This window comes from Macrotis lagotis, chromosome 7, assembly GCF_037893015.1.
Source record: "Macrotis lagotis isolate mMagLag1 chromosome 7, bilby.v1.9.chrom.fasta, whole genome shotgun sequence".
Taxonomy (NCBI): Eukaryota; Metazoa; Chordata; class Mammalia; order Peramelemorphia; family Peramelidae; genus Macrotis; species Macrotis lagotis.
In genome coordinates this window covers 152,007,626-152,025,659 of record NC_133664.1, presented here as the reverse complement: position 1 = coordinate 152,025,659, position 18,034 = coordinate 152,007,626, and the positions used below count along the sequence as shown (strand labels likewise).

General features: G+C 34.1%; 1 protein-coding gene across 1 annotated transcript in view; it reads left to right on the top strand.

The window, feature by feature from the left end:
- Positions 1-18,034, top strand: part of PRKAR2B (protein kinase cAMP-dependent type II regulatory subunit beta) — a 148,966-nt gene that overhangs the window by 40,261 nt on the left and 90,671 nt on the right. The window contains exon 2 of the mRNA XM_074193939.1: positions 6,162-6,197. Coding sequence (XP_074050040.1) covers positions 6,162-6,197 — 36 coding nt within the window. The remainder of the gene's footprint in view (positions 1-6,161; positions 6,198-18,034) is intronic.

Here is an 18,034-nt window from a genome sequence, read left to right as displayed (position 1 = left end):
CCTCCTTTTTTTTTCTTTTTCTTGAATTTCTTCTCCTCAATGTTCTATGAAGGAGCTCATACTCTAGTCTTAACCATTGTTGCCTATGTTTCCATTTTTCTCAATCACGAAGCACTTATTAAAGACCTATCTGCTATGTTTCAGGCACTGTGTTAGTTGCAGGAATATAAAGAGCAAAAACAAAAATCTCTGCCCTCAAGAAGCTTATCCTTCTATCATAAAAGACAATGTATACAAATGTAAATTCTGTATTAACAACATTATTTGATATGGAAATTGGTTTCTTTCAACCTTCTGTTTTTAATGATTGCTTTATAATGGTTTAAAGTCTCACAAAGAAATGTTATTGATGCTATTACTTTTGTCAATTTCCAATTTTTTGAACAGGGCAGTTTATTTTAAAAAGTGATATTGGATTTGCTATAAAGTTTTATTGTGTTTTTTTATTTTATGCTTTCTTCTAAGTTTATATTAATTTTGAACTTGACTGTAAGAGGCTAATGATCAAATTTGTTGTATATAAGTTATATCATTAGCCAGTTTACTTCCTGTCTGAGTTCAGTTACATTTTTTTGGATCATGTTTTACAATTTCTACATCTATTGCCTTTGACTCTCTTAAAAAAAATAAGAATTTTATATATATATATATATATATATATATATATATATATATATATATACACATATATATGTAGATAGATAGATAGATAGGCAGAAGTCTTTCTGGGTAGCCTAAAGTAAATGAGTGAATGAATGAAAAAAATAAAAAATTTATTAAGGGCTCACTATTTACAAAGTACTGAGGGTACAGATAGAAAAGCAAGATGCCTATACTTTCAAAGAGTTTACATTCCAATGGAGGAGACGGCACATATACATGGACCAGCTGCACATCAGAAGGAAAAGTCCCATGACTCTTAGGATACTATGGCAAAACAGATGGTAATGCATCTTCTTTAATGTTATTTCTAGTGACAAAAATCATCCCTGTTTCTGACATTGGATGGTTTGACAGTTTGGAGGACTCTAGAGGTGAGAACTTTCTTTTCTGAATCTTCAATGGCTTCTGAGTAGGCAGGGACTCTATGTAGCCCCTGCACTAACAGTTGCCAGGTCTTATCTCCACAAGACCAACTTCTTCAATGTTGGTTGTACAGGGTACACTAGAAGTAGGATCATTATCTAGGGAAGTATTTGGACTTACATGCTTGCTCATCAGTAGCAGTGACTATGGTTATGGCAAGAAATGGGGGTCGCTGCTCCACAAGGACAGCTTTCCTCAATGATGACTGTACTGCTGGGGCTGGATGCAGGATCAGTGATAGAAACAGGGCTGGCAGACCATTCTAGGACTTTGAGGCTCAGGGTCCTAATTTTGTACAATGGTGTATTTAGGAGTGTGGTGGTTGAAGTGATGTTATCAGCTACCGTCTTCCCTTCTATTAGAGTGCTTCATTCAATTAAGCTGACTTTCATTCCCTGTAGATGGTACTGTAAATAAGTCTGAAGGTAATGACTGTATTCTGTTACAGTTCTTTAATGTCCTCTGAACCACTTTCCCCAACACATTTTGATAATATTGATTCTTAAGGATTTGAAAAATAAAAACCCTAAAATCTTTGCTATTATTATTCAAACTGACTGAGTTGTTCTAAAACTGCCAAAGTCACCTTAATACTAAGTCAGGCTTTAGTTCTGTAGAGACAAAAATGAAAACAGTACTTATATTCTTTTGGAGTATGGGAAGAAAATTCATGTGAAATAAGCCTAGAAAAGCCATTTGAAGCCAGATTATAGAATACCCTAAATGCCAAACTAGATACAAGAACTGGATTAATTTTCAGACTTTCATTGTGGTTTAAATCAATTTTTATGACATTTTTATTATCATCTCTAAAATAAAGAGCTATTTAAGCACTAACATAATATAATAAATTATTTACTTAGCAATTTGAGTTTCCTAGAACAAGGTAGCATTTTACACTTAAATAATTTACTAGCAGAAGTGGAAGGGAATAAACATTTCTTAAGCACCTGTGTGTGCCAGACATAAGAGTTTCCTCATTTGATCTTCACAACAATCCTGTGAAGTAGTTGCTATTTTTCTTAAAGAAAGATTTTATTTATTTTGAATTTTACAATTTCCCCCCTAATCTTGCTTCCCTCCCCCCACCCCCCACAGAAGGCAGTCTGTGAGTCTTTAAATTGTTTCCCTGGTATGCACTGATCTAAGTTGAATGTGAAGAGAGAGAAATCATATCCTGAAGGAAGAAACATAAAGTATGAGAGATAGCAAAATTATATAATGAGACTTTTTTTAAAATTAAAGCTAATAGTCTTTATCCAAACTCCACAATTCTTTCTCTGGATATAGATAATATTCTCCATCACAGAGACCCCAAAATTGTGCCTGATTGTTGCACTGATGGAATGAGCAAGTTCATTAATGTTGACCATCACCCCCATGTTGCTGTTAGGGTGTACAGTGTTCTTCTGGTTCTTTTTATCCTCACTTTACAGAGAAGGAAACTGAGGCTGGCAATTTAATTATCTTACCAACAGTTATATAGTCAGAAAATGTCTGAGGCAAGATTTGAGTTCAGATCTTCTTGGCTTTCAGGCTCAGCACCCTATCTACTGTGCCACTTAGTGGTCAGAAAAGGTAAGAGAAAAACCTTAGGCAAACATGTTTTCTAGTTGTCACATGTTTGTAATTGCTCCTGCCACCAATTTAAGAGAGATAAATTCTACCTTCTACTCACCTTCCCTTGTTGAAAGCCCAAAGTAAATAAAATGCTAGTTGTGATCCTAAATAAAAAAAAAAAATGAGCTATTTCTAGTCAGCTCCACTTAGAGGCCACAGAATACTCAACTCCCAAAGTAATCATTGGTCATTTTTTGAACAACCCCGTGTTCACTGAGACCAAGAAACCAATCAGGAGTTGCTGTGTTGGTCATGTTCTTACCAAGATATCCTTGAATATTCAAAATACATAAATGATGAATGTGTGAATGAGTCAAAAGCATAAGCTAAAAGCCTGCTGTTGTAAATAAGTCTGAAGGTAATGCTGTATTCTCTTAAGTTCTTTAATATCCTCATTTTTCTTTAAAAGATATGAAATACAAAGGTAATATGTTTATTCATCCATTCATTACTATCTAGCAATATTAGCTCATGTCTGAGTTGACATTGTTTCACTTTGTTCATTTAGTATATTAGAAATGGCAAAATTAGGGTCCAAAACTGTCCATTAATAGATTAGAAACAGACAAATTTCTTCCATTTTTCTTATTTTTTTGTCATTTTAATCTGTGCATTATCTTCAGATGATATGATTGAGCTAGATTTTGCTCTCCTGTTTTATGATGTAATAGAGTTGGAATATTCTGATGTCTATCTCTCAGAGAGTTTTACAAGTGTGTTTATGCTCTAAACTAATGTTTCAATAGCAGTTCCATCTGTCTAGTTGCCAACAGAGTAAGTATTTTCTATCTAGGGCAGTTTCTGGGCTTGATAATTAAATTTTTTTAGGAAATGTTCTAAGTCAAGGTCAATACCTTTGCCTTTTTTCCACTGACCATTTTTCAGCATTATTTGATGGATCAGATAACAGGTCTTGCTTTTAGTGATATCTTCCTGTTTTTGTTAACTTTGATTTTGCTTTAACTTATCAGTGATCTGACTGAACTTAATATGACTCCTCCTCCCAAAAAATATAATTTCTTGTGTATTATGATAACATCAAATTGTTTTTGTGATGTTAGGTGCTCAATGTCTTGGGTTTTCTGACTTGATTCTGGAAGAAAATATTCATGAACATCATGTGTCTTTTTTTTTATTTTTATTTAAGATAGTGGGGTTAAGAGTGATTTGCCCAAGGTTACACAACTAGCTGATTATTAAGTGGGTCAAATTTGAACTCAGGTTCTCCTGACTCCAGAGCCGGTGCTCTATCCACTGTGCCACTTAGCTGCCCCCCAATCATGTATCTTCTTAAAGGTCTTTCATTTCCCAAATCTGAACAATATTTCAACTTCAATTTTTTTTTCTTTTTTATTATGAACTTATGGTCAACTGGTGGGAGGGAAAGAAGTAACATGTAACATATGTAAACTGCATATGTAGATGCAAACTATATTCCAGTTTTCCAATATATTTCTGACCTCATCCATGTGACTATTCCCTCCAGTGAGATATAGTTATCAATCAATCCATACCTGCTGATACTATGTGCCACATATCAGTGTCCTCCCATGAGACTGCAAAAGGTCCACCCAACCTGCTAGAGATTTTGGTAACATTCTTTTGACGTTACAGTGGTGCTGGTGAAGTATGTGGGGCTATCTGTTTGTTATATCTTATCATGTATTAGGACTAGACCATTGCTTCTGAAGTATTTTTCTTTATTTGCATCATTTATATGTTTATTTCCATCATTCCATGTTTATGATGTATCACAGAATTCTCTGAGGCACTCAGTGTCTCTATTGTGTTTTTTTTGGGTAATCCTTAATTTCACCTCCCTGGAGGCTATGGTGTTCCGTGATTGGCCTCATAACATCACAGGAAAAAGAATTGATTTTTAAATCTGGGCATTTTTTTGAAACTTTGAGGTCTTTAAATAAAATTTTGGTCTCCTAAATGAGCCAGTTCATTTTCCATTTATTCTGAACTCAATTCATTGTTCATTTGTGTATGCCTGGGGTTTGAAACATGAGTTTATTTTGAACCCTAACATTTCTTTGTGCAAATAAGCACTTAATATCTTGAGTTGGAAGAGGCACCCTGAGGATTATCTAGGTCATTTCTTTCCTTTTTCAGAGAAACAGTGGTCCAGAGAGGTGAGGGTGAATTGACTTACCCAAAGTCACACAAGTAATAAATAGCAAAGCTGACCTTTTGCACCAAGGGTCCTCTGATGGGTAAAAATTCAACACTTTTCCTTCAGCATGTAGCTTCTTCATTCGAAGATGTATTTGTATTTGTTGACATAGTGGTTTATAACTCTTTCTAAAAAATTTAATGTACTTGAATTTCAGTCTCTTTAAGATGAAGATTATGTATTCTCTATCTTTAATTTTACCCTTTTCAACTACCCACGACTGCTAGTAATATGCTACTCACATAATAAATACTTTGTACATTTCTTCTTCATTGAATGAATTCAGATTTTTAATAAATATTTATTAAATCTCATATATATGCAAATATTCTAGGTTCTAGGAGAAATGTAAATTTTAGAGTCATAGTCCCTTCTTTCCTGACATTTATAGCCTCATACACAAATCAGAGATAAACATAGGAAACTATAAAGTAAAACATTACATGAGAAATGAATTATTTGCAAAACAAAGTGCTATATGAAGTATTCAGGGAAGATTCCCACTGGGATCATGGAAAGTTTTTCATATAGAATGTGAGTTAGGCATTAAAGAATGAATAGTAATTAAAGAGATCATAGATTTAGAACTGGAAGGGACATAAGAGGTCAATTAATCCACTATTCTCCCCTTGCCCTTATGACAGATGAGGAAGCTGAGAAGCAGAGAAGTTAAGGAAATTTGTCCAAGATCCCATGTGGTAGAGATGGGAGCTGAACCTAGGAATGGTATCTCTCCATTCCCACTGCCATCTCCTTGTCCAGATCCTTCCTTCTCTCTTGAACTATGTTAATATTTCCTTAGCTTCCCTCTCCTTTGCCTGGCTCTTCCCTTCCATTTTACAATGAAGTTCCTTAATGTACAAGTCTAATCAAATCACTTTTCTGCTCAAACCTCCCACTGCTTACCAGATAAAGCTTAGACTCCTTATCTTGGCATTCAGAATTTTACATAATCTGACTTCTACCTATGTTTTCAACCTGATATTACTCATTTTTCTTCCAGTTAAAGAGGTCCTGAAAGTTTCTCACACAAAGAGAAGGCCATGAATGAACACTGATGTGAGTGTATGTATGTGCATACACATGATAATTTAACTCACTACAACAATAATTGATCAAACTGTGATTTTGGTAATTAAGTAATGGAAATTTAGTTTCCTTTGTCAATAGAATTGAAAAACATAGTTTTATTTTAGTATTTGATGTATACATTTTCATGTTTTACATAAATTATTTAATCACAAATTCATTTTTTCTTTTTTTTTTCCCCTTATAGCTCCAGTGATAAACCGGTTTACTAGACGTGCTTCAGGTAAGTCTTTGTGCTTGCACTGTCTGTGTGATTATGTGACACTGTATTAAGGGTAGTATTTATAGTTTATATCTTTTTTTATTCATATTTTTCAGAAACCAGTTTTTCAGACAAGTATAACCTAATTTATTTAAAATCATCAAGGAATAGAGGGTGAATATTTAAGATCATGAAAAGTTACCCCCCTGAAGATCCAGGATTTTAAAAATAATTTTAAGCAAGGAAAATTTTCTAAAACTCTTAAAACAAATTTTTGAAGGGATAAATTTCAAATTAGCTATCTTTTTGCTGATACTGTATAAGGAATAATTAATTCTGGGATCCCTGCTTTGTTTCCATCTGTACTAGAATGCTTGATACATTAAATTTATTTTCAAATTTACTTATAAATGTTGGAGAAACTTGTGCTTAAGACATTGATTAGGACTGTATGTTACAAAGAACTACTTTTAAGAAAATGTTCCCAATTGTAATAGAACCTGTTGTGTTCTCTTGAAATTGTTACAATCTTGAGACTTATTTTTTTATCATATCTAATGGAAGCAAAGTGACAGTTTATTTTTTTTTCAGACTGGCAACCTATTTCTGATATTTGATGTCAAACAAGTATCAACCATATATCAAAATGAAGGCTACTAATTATAAGTATGTACACATATGCTCGTGTGTTTGTGTATGAGTAGATAAAAGAAGAAATCACAGAAAACTGGTCCTAAGGTCACCTGGCCAAATGGTGGATAAATACTAGTTTGATTGTCAGGGTTGCTAGAGTAAATAATGGCCTTTTCCATTTCCATTAGTAACATTGCTAACATAAAAACTGAAATCTAGTGTCCATTAAAATATTTCACTTCTGGACAAGTTTGATTAGTCACAACCAAGAACTATATTATTGATTGTTAGTCAGAAGCTCCAAATAAAGACTTGGTTTGACATTTCCTTATTGCTAGTCCATAGGAAGCAAAGCTATTTTTATTATATCTCAGAAGAATTTGGAAGTTAATGGAATGTTAAAGCAAAAAAGAAAAAATAAAACTGAACTTTTCAATTCTACATTATATGGCTTAAGAAAAACTAGAAAATAATATTAGTTTAATAAAACTGTGTTGTAATACTTAGAAGTTCTTATAGATTGAAATAATTACTGTTATCTAGTATGATATGCCAAAACTTAATTTGTTATTATATTTCTGATCTTGTTTTATTTTAAGCATAGTAAATAAAATTATGAAAATTCATGAAGTATGGTGGATAAAGTTAAATCAGGAAGACTTGAGTTTTACATCTTGCCTCTGATACTAGCTTTGACCATAATCAATCATTTAACTTCAAGAATCTCAGGCAACTCTAAGATTATAGAAGAGTTACATCTTCATAGCCACTAAGAGTTCTTAAACTGATTAACTCTAATGTCTCTCTCTCACTCTCTCCGTGTGTGTGTGTGTGTGTGTGTGTGTGTGTGTGTGTGTGTGTGTGTGTGTGTGTGTAAAATTGTAAACAGTCATCATTGAGAGAGTGACATTAATGTAGTATCTAAGGGATTACAGATTGTTTTGACTATATTTTTTTTACTTTTTAATGATGTCCATGAAACAAAACTGTGATGTTTAAAAGGATATTATTTCAAGGAAATTTGATCATTTTATTAATAAGGCAAGAATATTTATTAATAAAAAGGGATGATGGAATCACTATGTATATAGAGAGAGCCAGTGTTCCTAAAGGTGGCAGTCAACTCTGAATGGTTAAGAATTAGAGAAAATAAATATTATATTGAGGTGAGGATTCATTCTAATGAGGGTCTTGAGTTATATGATTTTGATAACCCAAGATTTGGTCAAGACTTTATCAGGTTCCATTTGACAAAAGGAAGAATCCACATTTTCCCAGATCTATCTGAGTAAACACAGTAAACATGAATCCATCCATTAACCTAAGCATAGAATTATTTTTTATTGTCTGATTAGATCTTAGATTGGGTATTTGCCTGTGATTTCCCACACTGGTTGATTTCTGAATGAAGAAATAGAAAAGGAGAAAAACCTTGGTCCTGATTGACTAATTAGTTATTAAAACAAGAGGGAAATGATCATTTCTCTCAATAATTTAATCATAAGGCTAGCAGGGATTCTCTTGTGGACAAGATTAGGCACATTTAAGATAAGATGTACATAGACATGTCGTCTCTTTGCATCTGAACTATCTCCTCCCCTCAATCCTCAAATGGAAATCCAAACCATTTTTAAATGCTTATGGAGGAGTTGTTTCTATAATGTTCTTTGTAACCCCAGTTCACTACTGAACAACCTTGGTTTATAAGAAGAGATTGAAACTGAATTGCTTCCAGTTGAACTGTTTTAGGAAGATTCTGGAGATCACCTGGTAAGATAGTAGACACTTAAGTCCCTTCTCAAGCTAAACTGCAAAGCATTCAAACTCTACTGCAGAGAATGCAACTCCCATGAGCTGGATGCATTATTCAAATGCCAAAAATACATTTGCCCAAAAGTTTATTTTACTGAGAATTCTCACAATGCTAGCTATTACATGGAAATCAGTAGAAATGATACAAGGACATATTTAAGGTCTTTCTAATGAACTTGGGAACTTGGGAGACACTGGCAAAAGATCACTTAGCATAGAGGGCCCTCATCAAAAAAGGCTTTATGCTCTACAAGCAAAGCAGAATTACAGCAACTCAAATGAAACATGAGATTTGCAAATTTAGAGAGACATTTCCACTATAAATGTTCATATGGACTATTTGTGCCTGATGTGTGATAGAGCCTTCCAAACTCATATTAGTCTTATCAGTCACAGTTGAACACATAATTCTTTGATTCCAATTTGGTGATGCAATTTAGTTCCTTTTTGAGAATAAAGGACAAGAACCAATCTGTCATATATGGTACTTTGCTAAGTAATTCATTTTGGCCTGGGATTTGAACCAGTCAAAACCAATTGAATGATTTCTTTTTATCTTGTAACCAGTCTTGGTATTCATTTAGCTCATTTTTTCTTTTCTTTTTCTTTAATTTTACAATTTTTTCTTTCAATCTTGCTTTCCTCCTTCCACCCCCACCCCCCAACAGAAGGGAGTCTGATAATCTTTACATTGATCCCATGGTATACATTGATCAAAATTGAATGGGTTAAGAGAGAATTCAGATCCTTAAAAAAAATAATAAAATATAAAAGATAGCAAAAATACATAATGCATAAGATAACCTTTTTAAAAAATAAAGATAATAGTCTTTGGTTTTTGTTCAAATTTCACGATTCCCTCTTTGGATACAGTTGGTATTCTTTCATCGCAGATACCCCGAAATTATCCCTGATTGTTGCACTGATGAAATGAGCAAGTCTATCAAGATTGATCATCAACCCCATATTGCTGGTAGGGTATACAGCATTCTTCTGGTTCTGCTTATCTCACTCAGCATGAGTTCTTGCAAATCCTTCCAGTATTCTCTGAATTCCCATCCCTCCTGGTTTCAAATAGAATGATAATGTCCCATAATATACATATGCCCCAATTTGTTTAGCCATTCCCCAATTGATGGACATTCATTCAATTTCCAATTCTCTGTCACTACAAACAGGGCTGCTATGGTTATTTTTGTACAAGTGATGTTTTTATCATTTTTCATAATCTCGTCAGGGTATAGACCCAGTAGTGTTATTACTGTATCAAAGGATACACACATTTTTATTGTCCTTGGGCACAATTCCAGATTGCTCTCCAGAAAGAGTGGATGAATTCACAGCTCCACCAACAATGCATTAGTGTCCCAGATTTCCTACATCCCTTCCAGCATTGATCATTGTCTTTTCTCATCATATTGGCCAGTCTTAGAGGTGTGAGGTGGTACCTCAGAGATGCTTTAATTTGCATTTCTGTAATTAGTAATGATTTAGAGTAATTTTTCATATGACTATGGGTAACTGATTTCCTCATCTGTAAATTGCCTCTGCATATCCTTTGACCTCAATTCCCTCTTAATACTTTTTCCATCTTTTCTAATTTGGAGATCATTTCCTTTAAATGAATAAGATGGAAACAAGTCAGGTGTTATAGCACTGGAGCTCTGGGCACAGAGCCATTCTCCATTACTTTTTGGGGAAAGAAGAAGGTATAGCATATGGTACTTAAAAAGTGCTCCAAGCGCATGAGATGAGCAGAACCAGAAGAATATTGTATACCCCAATAGCAACATGGGGGTGGTGATCAACCTTAATGGACTTGTTCATTCCATCAGTGCAACAATCAGGCACAATTTTGAGTTATTTGCGATGGAGAATACCATCTGTCTCCAGAGAAAGAATTGTGGAGTTTGAACAAAGATCAAAGACCTTTAATTTAAAAAAAAACCATTATCTTATTATGTAATTTTGCTATCTCTCATACTTTATTTTTATTCTTTAAGGATATGATTTCTCTCTTTATCACATTCAACTTAGATCAATGTATACCATGGAAGCAATGTAAAGACTAACAGACTACCTTCTGTGGGGGAAGGGGGGAAGCAAGATTAGGGGAAAAATTGTAAAATTCAAAATAAATAAAATCTTTCTTAAAAAAAGAAAAAAGTGCTCAAGCACAATACTCTCTTAGTCACTCCTTGGGGACCCCCTCTGGGGCATGGCACTGAAAAATACCTAAAGCCAAGTGCTAAATCACTTCTCATGCACCTTTCTTTCTCTCCTGGTATCTGTTTCTCTCTTCTCTTCTCTGAACTTCTTTTCTTTTCCCTTTTCCTTTTTTACTTGACTGACCCTTTGTCATCTTGTAACTACCAATCTGACCCCAGCTCCATGCTGCTAGATCTGAATTGATCTAAGCTTCTTTTCTTTCCTTATTTCCTTTTAAGTTCGTTAGCCTTTTTTAACCTCAACTTTTGCTGATCAGCCTATCCTTTAAGAAATTCACTATCTTGCTGCTTTAACAAACTGAACTTTAATAGTAAACTATGACCTTTCTGTAGTAGCCTGTGATCTTTTTCAGTACCTGTGAATTAAAATTGAAGTCTTTCTTACCTCCCTGAGCCTGAGTATATGGGTTCTTCACAAAAATGAACCTCATAGATCAGTCTTTAAACCCTCTTACCCAGTGTCCATTTCCTCTCATCTTTTCTATCATCTTTTAACATGATACTATCTTCTCCTATCCAAAGTTCTCACTCTTTGTTTTTTATTGCCATTCCCCAACAAATAAAAGCAACTCTTTTTATTGTTCTTAGCATTTTTGTAACCCTTAAAGCATTTGAGACATTAGTATTCTAGTCTTCTCTCTTGATATTTATCTTAATTTATGTAGCCATTCTTCTAGCTTTTGAATATTGTCTTTTAAATTCAGAACACATCAAAGGAGCCTCTGTTTAGGATACAGTGGCTTCTTTAGCATTGCCTTTTCTTTTTTTTTCTTTTTGTAGAATTACCTACAGCTTAAATTCTGAATTTTATTTTTATGCTTCTTGACCTTTTATATAGGAGGAGTTCTTAACATGGAGTCCATGTAAAATAAAATGTTTATGGCTGTACTTCAATTTAATTGATTTCCTTTATAAATCTATGAATTTTATGTTACGTACCTAAAATATGCTAAAAGGGAGTCTATAGACTTCAATAGACTGCTGAAGGGGTACATGTCACCAAAAAAAAAAGGCTAATAACCATGTTTCCCTTTTAAAATAGTATGGAATTAGGGGCAGCTAGGTGGCCCAGTGGATAGTGCACCAGCCCTGGAGTCAGGAGGACCTGAGTTCAAATCTGGCCTCAGACAATAATTACCTTGCTGTGTGGCCTTGGGCAAGCCACTTAACCCCATTTGCTTTGCAAAAACCTAAAAAATTAAAAATTTAAAAATTTAAAAAAGAAAGTAATAGTCTTTGGTCTTTGTTCAAACTCCACAGTTCTTTCTCTGGTCTCTCTTCTATCTTGACTTGTCTGTCAGTTCTTTGATTTGCCACAGAAAGGCTTTATCCATATCTTTCATCAGGAAAGGAAATCTGCCCACAACAATATTGTTTTGCTTTCTTTTTCCTTTTATCTTCACCCAAATGCTCTCTAAGTTGCTTCTATCATAATGCATTTAATCTTGAAATTCAGAGTGGTAATTAAGCATTAGGTTAGCTGACAAATGCTTCCTCATCACTATAGAAATATAGATGAGGGGGCAGCTAGGTGGTGCAGTGGATAGAGCACCAGCCCTGGAGTCAGGAGTGCCTGAGTTCAAATCCGGCCTCAGACAATAATTACCTTGCTGTGTGGCCTTGGGCAAGCCACTTAACCCCATTTGCCTTGCAGAAACCTAAAAAAAAAACAAAACATAAGTATATACAAAATAATTCAAGATAAGAAGGATCTGATGCTTAGGGTAAAAGAGAACATTAGCAGATGGAGAAATTAGGAAAGGCTTCCATGTAGATAAAATGGCATTACTTGAGCTAATAATTGAAGCAAGTAAGAAGTGAAGAAACTGTTTCTTATATAGGACCATATGATGGGCACTGGGGGGAAATGCAAAGCTTGTATAAAATGAGGTCTCTATCCTCCCAACATCTGTACTAAAAAGAGAGATAAGATATAAGCAAAAAATATAATATCACATATGATATTATAGCATGTCTATGAGAGAGTTACAAAACAAAGAATTATGCAGTGTCCACAATCAAAGATCCTTGTTTGCCTGGGGATTTCATGGAAACTTGGTAGAGGGTATAGCATTTGAGTTGGACTTTAAAAGACAGGAATTTAGCCAACAAGGAGAGGCAATGCATTCCAACACTAGGGAATATATTATGAGTTAAGTAAGGAAAACTGAAGATCCTGGGGGAGAATAGGGAGTAGTCAGGTTTAGCTGAAGTGTGGAGTACAGTAGTAAAAAGAATTCTGTAAAGATAATGTGATGCCAACCCATGTAAAGCTTTGAAAGCCAAACAAGGTTATTTGAACTTTATTTAATATGCAATCCAGAATTAAATAAAGATTTTTGTTTTGAACGCAAGAGTAACTTGACTATAACACACAAAGAAAAGAAATTTAGCAGTGGTATGAAGTACAGATTGGAGGTAGAGAAAGGAATTGGAAGGATCTGCTATTAAAATGGTCCAGGTAAATAATAAGTTGTAATAGAATGATGATAATTGGAATGGAAAGAAGGAGAAAGATGTGAAAATTTTTATAAGGGTGATATCAGTAGAATTTGGTGATAAATTGGATATGAAAATTTAGAGAGAGGAGGAGGAGGAAAATATCAAAGTTTTAAACATGAGGAACCTAGAAATTGTAATCGTTCTGATAAATAATGAATTCAGAATAATGAGAAAGCTTAGTGAGAAATGCTGAATTTGATTTGGAGGTGAACTCTCCAGATAATGGGGCCTGTGGGCTGTAAGTAACGTAGGACTGAAATTGAAGAGAGTCAACTCTAGTGATAGAACCTTGGAGTGATCTTCAGCGAAGTGTTAGTTAATACCATGAGAATGAATGAGAATTCCAAAGGAATATACATAAAGAAAGAAGTGAATGAGTATAGAACTTTGTAGAATATCCATCATCAAGGATCAGGAAGAAGACCAGGAAGGAGAAGAGGAGAACAGTAAAAGAGGAAGGAGAATATTGAAAATATGATGTCTCCAAAACCCAAGAACTAGTCAATAGCAAAAATTACTATAGAAGGGTAGAGGGTAGTAGTTAAGAAAAAAGTCATTGGATTTGGCAATGAGAAAGTTAATGATGACCATAAAGTGATAGGAATGCAGACCAAGTTGAGGAAGATAGTGGTGAGGAAACTGAGTCATTGAATGACAGCTTTAAAAAAGTTGAACAATGAAAGAAAAGGAAGAGAATGAGAAATGAAAAAGATATACAAGGTCAAAGGAAGGGTTGTTTTTTTTTTTTTTGAGAGTACTCTATCTACTTAGTGAAGTAGGAGACTGTTATCTGTTGTGGGTGGGAAGGAAGTAGTTAGAAGCAATTATTGTGGGATGTGGAATGAGTCAATAAGAGTAGAGAAGATGCCAAATGGCAGTGAACATTTTTCTATGACTGTATCATGGAAGAACCATATTTCCTAGAGGATTTATGGAGAGGCAGGACAGGTTTTCATCAGTTTTAACCAGTAGAGAAAGGAGATTGTGCCTCAACATAATAACTATTGGGAGTAGAAAGAAAACCCCTTCTTAGGTCCATATTCCTTTAAGCCATATTGAAAAATAGGAAAGCAGATTCCAAAGGGCATCACTGACTAATTTTATGGCCAGGAAAATAATATTGCAAATCTGGGCCTAAACAGAGAAGAATTGACTGGCAGGGAGAAACTCTGGAAAAGGGCAATTATTATTTAGTTCCTAATTTAGTAGAGGACCATGATTAAACCATAAGAAACTTCATGAGATGTGGAATATCAATCTTTATCTTGCTGCTGAATTTCAAATAGATCTTTTAATTCAGCCTAGTCATAGAAGGGGCATCTAGGTGGCACAGTGGATAGAGGGTTGGACCTGCACTTTGTTTTCCCCAGTTTCCTCAAATCCGTAAAATGAACTTAAGAAGGAATGACATACCACTCCAGTGTCCTTGATAAGAAACCTCAAATGTAGTAATGCATGACTGGAAGTGAGTGAGAAATGAACTAAAAACAAAAAATCATAAATGAGGTAGAGCAGTTGGGTGATCTACCAGAGAGGTAAAATGTCAGAGGTAGTAAGCAATGGATCAGAGAACTGAACTTGGATTCATTGACTCTAAATCCCATGCTCCCTTATTTGTGCAATGATGGTCTTTGAATAAAAGGTCCTATCATTCATGAAACTGGTTCCCAATGGGTCTATCAGTTCTTCACATTCAATACCACTAGTTTATTGCCAGTAGTTCTAGGTTCTTAGGATGTCCTGGCTGACCTTCCATCATTTCTACATATCTTGGTAGTTGATGCCAATCCCATTCTATTCCCTACATTGTACCATAGGTGATTCAGACTTCACACAATTTGCTATTGACCATGGGTAGCCATGCTGATTCTGTTCTTTCTTTTGCAAAGTCAATGCCATTGGATTCATGAATGGGCAATCAACCTAGTCCCTACTCTCTGAAGATCTCAGGTTTGAGACTTGAGCAATTTGGGAATTGATGGGTGCTAACATTAAATATGAGTTCATTTGGCCATTTAATTAATATACATCTGCCCTGAGACATTAGTGTTGGAACCTTTCAGTTTTTTTTAATTCTCCAAATTAATGTTTCATTTGGAAATTTTTGGTAAAAGAATTTACTTCATAATTTGTTATCACCAAGAAAATTGGTATTTTTTAATCTATCAAACACTCTTTGAAATATTTTTGCATAAAAAACCCAGTATATTTCACAGTACTTTGCCCATGTGTTGTCCTACAATTTTGCGAACAGCCTTCCTTATTAAGACTTTCTTATGAATGATAAAAGATTTTTAGTGTTTTTTGAGTGCCAGTCACTGTACCAAATTCTAAGGATACAAATACAAGTAAGCATCACTATCTCTGCCTTCAAGGAGCTTACTCTAAAACGGAAGATGACATAAAGGAGAGCTAGAGAGTGTGGGGTCAAATTCAATTAAAAGCTCAACTATTAGAATTTAATTGGTTCCAGGAGCAGAAGTGATCCTTCCAGTGATTGGTTATTCCTGTAACTACTTGAAGAACTCTATATACACTCCTTCACATATTTGTCAGTATAAGTGACAGACTGTGAAGAATTCATTATTTCCAGATTGCACAAAGGGCTAGTAGTCTTAGAGCTGCATTTTATTCTGCCATCATTTGAGCTCAGTCAGTGCCAGATCTGAAAAATACAGGTCTCCTGCAATATATTATTTTCACTTAAAATCTGCTAGCTATACTGAAATTTTCTCATTATATTGCATTGATATCAATAGACTTTTCAAGAAATAACTCTTCTATCATTTTAACAACATATGTAATCATATGTCATTATACTTTTTGCTTCATTCATTTACAATGCAAAGTATGGAGAATTTAGTTTATCAATTAATTGATTATATTGGCCTTTGGAAATGCAGATAGTTCTTCTTACTCTTTTTAAATACACACGGAATGATTTAAAAGCTGGTTGACACATGATTGGTCAAGCATTGTTTTGACCACATTAGGAGTTCATGATTTATCACATAATTGGCAATGAATAATTCTATAAGCAACTTTAATATAATGTGAACAATCCTTTTGATGTAACAGCCATTTTTTTGAGGGGAGAATTAATTTTACTTATTAAAAGATTCTGATTTTCTCTGGAAAAATTATCTTGTCATGCCAAGATATTTTGTGTATATATTTTCAAGATGTTATATTTATTAGTGTTTTATGTTTTCTCCAACTAAAGCAAATTCATACACAACAAACGCAGGATTATTTCCTCTCCATCTAAAACTAATAAATCCCAGCAATAAATAGATCGATCATATTTTCTGAATTTGGGTATTTTACTTTGTGTTTCTATATTTCTGAAACAAAGAGCCTGCCATAATGAATACTTTTTGGTTAATTAAACTCTCAAAGTTATATTTTCTTATACTAGTCATAATTGTTCCTATGTATTTTTCTCTTAACATCTGTTATGTGTTTATCAAGGCAAAGAGATATAATTTCATCCTTTTTAGAAAAAGATACAATAAAAATATAAGACAATGAAACGGAAGGATTTTATTTTCTATCAGAGGAAAATGAATGGGTGTTTTGGAAGGGGAGTAAAATAGATACAAAAAAAGAAAAAGGAAAGAAAACAGAATTAGAGAAACACTTTTTTAACAAAATGTACAAGAGAGATTTAAATTCAGAAGATGACACAGCTAAATAGTATATGTCATACTTTGCCAGAATAACAACTTATACATAAGAGAAATTCATGGCATCATATACAACCCTATTTTATTCTTCTCTGTGTAAAGATATGTTCATGTTTCTTGGTGTTGCAAAGTTCATAATAATTTTTAAAATAAAGTAAAGTTTTTTCATATATGAAGATAGATAAGTAAATAGATTAAACATTCTTTGAGTGCTTGATATGAGAGCTTTTTGGGTAGTTAATAGTTCAGGAACATTAAAAACATTCCACAGTTTCTCCCTATATAATCCAACTAACCTTCTCACTTCTAGGTCTTACTCAGTATTCATCTTGTATAACATCTTGTATCTTGTATGTCATATACATCTTGTATAACATACACATATTTATGAATTCAGTAGATTTTTCTATCCACGTGCACATCATGACACCTGCCTTTTATTTTTTCTTGAATTACTGAATACCTCTAGAAGAAACTTGACTAGATCTATGAATTTTATCCAGCTTCATCTAGATCCCCACTTCATAGCAATCATTTTATTTATCCCAATTTTTTCTCTCTCTCATGTCCCACCACCACCTCCAACCACTATTTCAAAATTGCTCTTCCCAAACTCTTCCTGCTTTATAATACCCCTCCCTACCTCCCAATCAAATGATCTCACCTCCAAGAAGTGATCATGGTCTTCTCTCCTGTTTTTTTTTCCTTCTCTGTTTCATTGTCTCAAAACATCTGTATGTCATCTATTCTGTTTTGCTCTGAAATAGCATTCTAGTCTGGTAGGGACCTCAGAAACCATAGAGTCTAAACCCTTCACTTTTTAGATAAGGAAATTGAGAACACATGAAGTTTAAGTGATGCAAACAGTAAGCATCACAAGTGAAATTTGAACCCAGGTCATTACTTCCCAAGCCAGTGCACTTTTCACTATACTATTCATCCTAACATCAACCTCCCTTGTTCCTATTCTCTCCCTTCTATCTTTTGGGAAGTGTTC